The sequence below is a fragment of the Gavialis gangeticus genome, unplaced genomic scaffold (genome assembly GCF_001723915.1).
Source record: "Gavialis gangeticus isolate Ggan-Ray unplaced genomic scaffold, GavGan_comp1, whole genome shotgun sequence".
Classification (NCBI taxonomy): Eukaryota; Metazoa; Chordata; order Crocodylia; family Gavialidae; genus Gavialis; species Gavialis gangeticus.
Genome location: NW_017729018.1, coordinates 13,062,014 through 13,070,532, shown reverse-complemented (window position 1 = coordinate 13,070,532; position 8,519 = coordinate 13,062,014). Strand labels below are relative to the sequence as shown.

At 50.1% G+C, this 8,519-nt stretch overlaps 1 protein-coding gene across 1 annotated transcript in view; it reads right to left on the bottom strand.

The window, feature by feature from the left end:
• Nucleotides 1–573: 573 nt before the first annotated feature.
• The window catches only part of SGTA (small glutamine rich tetratricopeptide repeat containing alpha), an 8,053-nt gene continuing 107 nt past the window's right edge, over nucleotides 574–8,519 (bottom strand). The window contains exons 2-12 of the mRNA XM_019513573.1: nucleotides 7,160–7,297; nucleotides 6,645–6,748; nucleotides 6,347–6,431; nucleotides 5,418–5,517; nucleotides 4,461–4,565; nucleotides 4,159–4,297; nucleotides 3,312–3,374; nucleotides 2,687–2,724; nucleotides 2,060–2,149; nucleotides 1,681–1,804; nucleotides 574–1,236 (exon numbers count right to left, since the gene is read on the bottom strand). Of these exons, the coding sequence (XP_019369118.1) occupies nucleotides 1,690–1,804; nucleotides 2,060–2,149; nucleotides 2,687–2,724; nucleotides 3,312–3,374; nucleotides 4,159–4,297; nucleotides 4,461–4,565; nucleotides 5,418–5,517; nucleotides 6,347–6,431; nucleotides 6,645–6,748; nucleotides 7,160–7,259 (939 nt within the window). The 5' untranslated portion in view covers nucleotides 7,260–7,297 and the 3' untranslated portion in view covers nucleotides 574–1,236; nucleotides 1,681–1,689. The remainder of the gene's footprint in view (nucleotides 1,237–1,680; nucleotides 1,805–2,059; nucleotides 2,150–2,686; nucleotides 2,725–3,311; nucleotides 3,375–4,158; nucleotides 4,298–4,460; nucleotides 4,566–5,417; nucleotides 5,518–6,346; nucleotides 6,432–6,644; nucleotides 6,749–7,159; nucleotides 7,298–8,519) is intronic.

The following is an 8,519-nucleotide window of genomic DNA, read 5'->3' as shown; positions in this document are numbered from 1 at the left end:
GGACTCTGACTTGTATATCAGGACTGTGTTTGAATAATTCTGGAAGTGTTATTTAAAAATGTTTATGCTAAAATAACATCATTTGTATTTATAAAGGCTCTTAAAGAACTTGCTAAAGTCAGTGAAGAATTATGCAGCTATCAAGAGGAAATTCGAAAGAAGTCCAACCACAGAAGGTAAACCACATTTGGCTTCTTTAGATCAGCGGAAGGAAAGGAACAAAAAGTCCAACCTTGTTCCATTTAGAGTAAAAAGAATTTTACTATAGAATATACTTCTAGGTCCTAACTTCTCTAATTTCTCTTTATGCAGTATAAGAAATTAAATCAGAACAACGCTTCAGTCTTTTTTCCTTGCAAAAAATCCAGCTTTATCTACACAAAATATAAACTTGAATTGTACTTAGCTTTAACACAGCCTTGCAAGGGAACAGAAAGAAATAAATATCCATATCTGCCTCCATCCCCTCCCACACTAACTCACAGAGAGAGTTACAAAGATAGAGCCATGATTTCTTCCTTTCTTTACACACTAGACAGACTGTGTCATCATTGGCAAAAAACAAACAAACTGGAAAGTGTATCAAAAGATGCTCAGTATGAAGTAGTCACAGAGAGTGGTCTTGCACTATGCAGCCTGCCCCCAAAACACACGCACTTTCACAAAAGCCTTTCAGAGGTATCCGCTGACATCACCCCACGTGGACAAACTGCCGACGACATTACTACCGACCTGAATGAGAAATGCAGGAAACTTGACTGACGGGCCCCAGCGCCAGGGTGCCAGGAGGTGATGACCACCCAGGGGCTGGGTTAGAACATCAGCTTCTTTTAGCTGCAATGGAAAGATTTAGAGAAGGGACTCAAAAGCTCCCTCGAAGGAGAAGGGAGACGAGGAGGGTGAAGACTTCTGACACCGGAGAGCACCTCATCCTTAGGAATGGGTTAGCACCCCCCAGGGAACAAGGTCATTTTCAGAGTTTTCTAGAAAAGGCGATGGATGCTGGTTTGTGGTTGCACCATGCTGGATCTTCCAGAAGGGGAAAGGGAAGGATTTGGAGGCAGAGCAAAGACACAAGGGAGAAGATGAGAATCCGGCTCTAACATGCAGGTGCAGGGGGACTGGCCTTCCTTTGTTTGCTTGTTTGTTTTCCTCTTGGACGTTTCCGACTTGAGAAATGGCAACACACACATGGCTTCCAGTTTTGGTAGAAGGACAGAATTCCCACGGGCGGCACTGCGGAGACAGGGAGACGAGACAACTTACAGAGCTGCCTTCTTTTAAAGTCTCCCCCTTCAGTTCAATTGAAATGTCAATTTAGGTTAAAAAAAACATTTCTAGATTTTTTTCACGTTAAAACTGAATTACACTTTAATTGCCTCTTACATTCAATTAGTGATCCCCCTGCACTGCAGACAACAAGGTCTCCTTTGTCTGCTGGCCAGCAAAGGGTATGTAAGCAAGCTGTGCAGCAATAATGTTCCACACACTTCACAATGCCAACCCTCCACCCTTCTCTAAGGGGCGGGGATGTGGGGACCATTTGACAAGTGGGCAAAGACAGAGAGAACGGGGCAAGTCAGTTGTTCAAGGACCCAAGGCAGCTCTTCCATTGCCCAGGACAGAAGCCTGCATCAAGCCTGGGTCCACTGGAGCGCAGGGCTCTGAACTTAATCACACCTGGTACGTTCACTCCTGCTGATCCTCATTGCTGGCACTAGGGGTTCGACTCCTGATCTGGCTTCGTAACTGTTCTATTAGCTCTGGGTTCTGCTGCTGCATCTGCTGAGCAAACTGCTGGCCTCTGGAAAGAGAGAAAACACCACACAACTCAGGACAGCGTGGAGCGCAGAGGCTCTGTTCCCACGGCAAAAGACCCCAGGCAGCAGAACCACAGCCTGCCCTACACGAGCAGTGGGAGAAAGGCTACCGGGAAGCAGCCATGAGGTGGCCCCTGCTGAAGGTGCTCAATTATCATATGATGCTTTGACTTTTGATCGAAGCACCTGAAATGCATGCAGGTGGTTGGAGGGGAACAAAAGCCTTTTGTTCTACTCACGCTTGGATAAGGCTGGCAAGGTCGTTTGCAGAAGGGCTGGTGCCGGTGGCACCCATGGGGTTATGGCCACCAGAAATCATCCCAGACATGCTGCAAAAAATCATTAATTGCTCAGAATAAAAGAAGAGAGATGTCACTGAGCCTGGGGCCTGGGGAGGGATGAGGATAGTGTATTAGCTTCATGACTGAGAGGAGAAATGACTTATTGGCTAGGGATTAAATGTGAATCCTAGGCAAGGTATTTCTACAGCAGCATGAAAAGCTACAATCTCTGGTAGGATTAGCAGTCACATCCCTCATCCTTATTTCTGCTGTTGAACCCCTGGGTCAACCCCTCAGGAGTCTCATTTGAGCATTCAGACATGTGGGCACCACACAGACATCCATGAATTTATCCTCACATCCCTCCTTACCCCCGTTCAACCAGTGAGGAACAGAAACAGATGTGAAGGGGCCTGCCCAAGGTCCTGCAAGCAATCAGTGGCAGAACCAGCTTTTATACACCTACAGCTGTGTTTCTAACCCGAGTCTCCCTCCAGTACCCACGCCCAGCCTCACCCAAAGACCAACCAATGCAAAGCCTGAAGACAGTGACTTGGAGAAAGAATGAGGTGGGATTGTACTTACAGCTGCTGCACTTGTGGGTTGTTCATAAGGTTAGACGCCTGTTTGAAAAAAAAAAAAAAAAAAAAAGAAAACAGTTCATATTCCCAGCCAACCTTTCTTTGTATGTGTTTGTCTTTGTCACATGGTATTTAGCAGAATTTGTAGATTCGTTGGAATCTGACATGGCCGCGCAGTGAGTGCTTCTACTCTAGCCTCAAACTTGCAACCTCTGGGCTGTCAACTGTCACCTTAGTACCTGCACCACCCCAACCCTATCAGAAACACCTGTGTAGACAGACAGTCGATGGGCTGCTGGACTCTGCTGGCAACCCAATGACAAAAATGTTTCAAACTGTGTTAACAGGGAAGCACTGCAAGAGAGCAAGATTTTATGCAGAACAATTTTCACTTGTAGCAGAACATGGGTGCAAATAGCACAATGCCCAGGCCAAAGCTGGGAACACAGAGTGCTCCCATCCCTCCTGCACTGCGATGAACAGCCTCCAAGTAAGGCTTGGCTCTGTAGCCATAATAAGATGTATATTCAGCCTCTGCAAAGGGGTCTGGATTGAATGGAAGCCCACCCACTTGCTTCATTCCAGACAGATCCAATGCAAACTGACCATGCTTTACCACACACACTCACCATGCTCATGAAGCTGGGGTTGTTCAGCAAGCCGGCTAAGTCGAACCCTCCCGTACCTCCAGTCTGCAAGAGGAAAGCACAACGCCATGCAGTCAGACACGAGGACAAATCAGAGCACCTCCTAATGCCTTAAGATGTCCCCTGCCACTGATCCAAGGGGTGTGCCTCAAAGCAGAATGCAGCTTATTCTGTTCTCTGCTACAGGTCCAAATTGTTCTGCATAAAGTCTTGCCACTTAAACCGTGACAAAGCCAAGCACACTCCTGACTTAAGGTTCTGTGTTTATACTCTTGCAAAGATCCAGCACCCACATACACTAAGGCTTGCAAGATTGAGTCTCAGTTATACTAAAGTATATCAGGACTTTAGTTTTAAGGCCACATTACAGCAAGATTTTCTTTTCTTCAAGTGATATTTAAGGTAAAAATCAGACTACAAAAGACCCTTCCCTCATGCTAATTATGACTGGTATAAAAGGGAGAGATTTCAAATATTTCCTCTCAAAACTAAATGGCAGTAAAAGGTAATGCTGTCTCAGGCAGCTATACTCAATGTTTTAATTTTGCTTTTTCTAGTCAGTTTTATTTCCCAGCTATCATGCCTGAGCTCAGGGCACTGTAAGGAAATTATTCTCAGTGATTAGTAGAACTACGGTAGACTCTAGAAACTCTTTTTCCTCCAATTTCACGTTAAACCCATGCTCCAGACTTAACCCAAGCCAACAGTACCCATGTCCAAGTGAGACACTAATGACCGACAGCTGGTCTTTAACAGTGAAGACACCTCTTCCCTCCCCAACATCCTGATGCTTTGCTTAGCTTATTTGGACAGCAAAGGAGAAACATACCGGACTGGGGGTCTCTCTCATTTTCTGTTCAGCTATTTTCAGGTTTGACTTGTATGTGTCGTTATCTGGATCCAGCTCCAGGGCTTTTTTATAGTACTCCACAGCTTCTGTGTGCTTGCTTAAACTGGAAAGGGCCAACCTGCCAGCAACACAAGGAAGAGAGGACGATGAGTTACATACCCAGAGATGGACAGGCAAGCACCAGCTGTGGGTAGAACACCACTGATGGGTGTCACCATCATAGACCCTGCATCCATTTGGAGGTGAAAGCCTCTCCAAGAGAAGCACTGCCAAGGACCTACCCCATCCTGCCGTAGGCTTTGCTGTAGCTTGGATCGATGCTGATGGCTCTTTCACAGTCCCTTACTGCTCCAGCATAGTTCCCTAATTTACTGTAGGCAGCAGCCCTGGAGGGAAGGCATAGAAAGAGCTTTTGGGCCTGAACTCTGCTCCAGGTCCCCTGCAAAAAAGTTGGGCACCTGCACCCCTGAAAAGACTAGGAGGGTGGTGAAGCACTGGAATGGGTTACCTAGAGACTTCGTGGATTCTCCATCCTTGGAGGTTTTTAAGGTCCAGCTTGACAAAGCTTTGGCTGGGATGATCTAGTTGGGGATGGCCCCAGGGCGTTGGTCTAGGTGTGACCTCCTGAGGTGCCTTCCAACCCTCATGTTCGAGGAGTCTAGGATGTGTGTGATGAGGTTCTCTCAACGGCCATGTGCACACATGCCATTACAGCAACTGTGTGTTTAAGCTAGGGGGAAGAGGTCTGTCCCAAAGCCTGTTTCAGTCAATGAGCATCTCGCACTGTGTTTAACTGCCTTTTGCCGAAGCCTGTAGTTATTTTGCGTGCTGGGCACACAGCGGCACATGAACCTCTCTGAAAAATGCCTTCGGTCTGCTCAGGTTTTGTTTTGCTGTTCTGGTATGATGGATCTTTCCAATCCAAGCTGCCTACACCTCGATGAGAAAGAGCTATTTTACATCAAATCAGGCAGCATGATGGACCACCCCATAGCTCAAAGTGCTTCTTGGAGCTAGTTTTCACACCCAGGCCCTGTTTAGAGCGGCCAGTTTCACAAGGCTGGCAAGAACCAAGGACAGAAGATCAGCACAAAGTTCATCATGTACCCTCTGATTCTGCTAAACCAAGAACAGCCCGATAGGAGTCAGATCAAGGGTTTGGCCAAGTTAGCATCCCATCAACAAAGAGGGAAAGGCACAGAGTCTAAAAACGTAAGGACCAAGATCCCTGCCAGTACCTGTTGCAAAAATACACGGCATTGGATGGATTTAACTCGATCGCTCTGCTATAGAACGACACGGCAGCTTCAAAGTTTTCAGCCTTCATTTGCTCATTTCCTGAAAAGGAAAAAAATAGTGTTGCTATAATAAATTAAAACTTGGCAAAACCCCAGCACGATGATGCAGGGTCTCAAGCTTTCCAAGCAGCTGTTTAAAAAAAAAAAAAAACGATGAGAAAAGGAGCAGGGATATAAGACTGAAAGCTCTGGCCTTTTGCCAGTGCCTAAGAACATGAGTGAGCAGGAGATCTGTTCATACACAGTGCGGACAAGTCTGTTGTGGAAACCATGCTGGTCCTGGTATGACGGTGCTTCTAAGCTACCAGCCATGTCAGAAGGGAACCTGCCAGTTTGCACATGGATTCTACTTCCCCATTTTGAAGGCACCATCGAGGCTTCTCACTCCCGCTTTTCTTGCTCCCCCCAGCCACAGACCCATCAAGCCAGGCTGTCAGAGAATGGACAGGGTTTCCATTCAGGGCCCATTCTGCTCTAACATGGCAGGGAAGTGGAGCCACACAGGAGGCAAACTGTGCACCAGAAGAAGGTAACAACTTGCCCAACACTCTTCCAGATTATAGCTACAGCTCTGGCAAACCCAGCAGGCTCCCAAAAGGACCATGACCAGGGCAGTGACATCCTACCAGCTGTGGTACCTGCACTGGCTTAGACCTGGCCCTTTGGTTCTTCAGGGATGGTAAGCATCATGGCGCCCAGTTTCCACACCCCAGTTCAGAAGGGACTGTGTAGAACAGGGAGAAGCACCCGCTCCAGCACAGCACACCCCGACCCCTTGTGAGGGGACCCCTCCCTCCACTCTGCACACACCCCTCCATCACCCACACCCATGCTCAGCCCAGCCCACACAGCTCCCTCAAGCGAGCAACCTTCAGTCTTCAGACGTTCAGCTTCGGTGACGTCCTCTTCAGAAGGGGTGACCGGTTCGGAGCTCGTCCTGCTGTCCTGAGATTCCTTGTAAACACCAAGGGGAGAGAAAGGCATAATTTAGTGTCACCCGCATCTGCTACAAACCAGCGCTACAACCCCCTGCAAGGCTGGGTCCTTCATAGCAAAACGCTGCCAGCACCAACTCCCCCACGGGGACAGTGCAGCCTCGAAACTGAGCCACACGTGCGGTTTTCACAGCGATCCTGAATCCACAGCTCTGCCCCGCAAGACACTCACCCTTCCTGTAGCAAATTCAAAGATCTCAGGGAGGGTCTGAGACACAGCCAGCCCTTGATCCTCCATGGACACACCATACGCCGTCTCCAGGCACTGGATTGCAACTGGGTGGAGAAAGAGGGGGACACTTAGATTTCCTTTTGCCTTCTGGAGCCGTGTTTCAACCCCGCTCCACTCCCCTGGAGTCTGGACTCAGGATGCTGATGGGAAAAATCCCAGTCCTGCTGCTAAAGGACAACTACTAGCCAGCCAGCACTGGTCAGAGTGAGCTCAGAACACGGTCATATTTTTTGGCTGCTCCCCTAGCAAGTGGTTTGGAAAGCTGCTCTTCTCCCTGTGACACACCAAGAGCTGTGAGGGTTCACGCAGGACATGGTTATTAGGAAACCATCAGCATTAGGCCAGAGGTGAATTGCACAACCAAGCAAGAAGCCCATCGGAGATGCTGAGCCCAGGACAGGGCAGCCCAGCTCAGGGAGGGAGGCAGGGCTAGGGCATAGCACACAGCCGCCTACCTTCCAAGCTCTCCTGGGCATCGGGAGAGAGCCCCCCGTTCTGCAGCTGGTCATGTAGAAACTGGATGATGGAATAGGCCAGACGCTTTCTGTCCGCCATTCTGGATGTCTACTCTCTGACTTCCCCCGAAGAAGTGTCTGTGGCTGGAGAAGGGTGCTATAAGTAACGAGGCAAAACAGCGAGGCTCCCTGATGGGAGGACTGGGCAATGTGGGACACTGAAAGCTCGAAGCTGTGGCTAGACCGGAGCCCCGTGCAGCGCAACTCCTCTGCCTTTCAGGAGAAGCTGAACTGAAACTCAACAGCAGAGCTGGGAGAAGCATCTGCCGTCCCCTGTGCTCACTAACCCATATGCACTCCAGTTATTCTAGCTTTTGCATAACTCCGAACTCACACCCAAGGGCCTCTGGAGCATCCCAAGAGGTTCGGAGCAAGCAGCCGGACAGGATCAACTGAGTTTCAACCAAAATGCAACTAAAAAATAATCACAACAGTGTCCTGAAAAGCAACACAGGTCACCCCGGAGCAGAGTCGGCCACCACTGCTTTGGTCCCAACATGATTCAGGATCCCACCCCTGCAATGACAAGACACCTGCGCTGCGCTGCGCCATGGGCATTCATCACATGTCACTGGCAGCTGCCCAAGCGGACGCCTGAAGGTCCCCGAGGGACGCTCCACGTGGCGGGCGGCCTATTTGCTGCCTTTGACCTGGTTCCATTCCCATTGCTGGGTTCCCGGCTGCAAAACGGGGAGCAGCTGTGCGCAGGCTCGCGAGAGCCCTGGGGGCCGCTCAGCTCCCTGGTTTTCCCCGCAAGGAAACGAGGCTGAACCCCGACCCCGCTGGATGAAAACCCAACAGTGCGGCCACAACTGAGGGCTGCGCCGAGTTACCCAGTGACGCGCACTTCGGTCCTCGGGGCCTGGCGGGGCTGGAAAAGCCACCATCCGTCCGTCCATCCCTGCGCAGAGCAGGACGTGCGGCCCCGGCCGGACACGCTCTGGGGAGAACGGAGAAGTCTGCACGCGCAGCGGGACCAGAGCGAGGAGATGTGCACACGTGTGCCCTCACAGACACGCGTAGATATGTACGCACACGTGCACAGAGAGTTGCACATGTGGGCAGGCACACACGCATGCACGCAAACACACGCGCACAGAGAGTTGCACGTGTGGGCAGGCACACACGCACGCAAGCACACGCGCAGGCACGCACACGTACGCTCACGTGCATGCAGGTGCACACATATGCACACACGCCCGTATGCACACGTGTACAGACACGCACATGTACACATACACGTACACACGTGCCCGCAGCACAGCCCCACCGGGGGGGACACACATACACGCACCCCCCC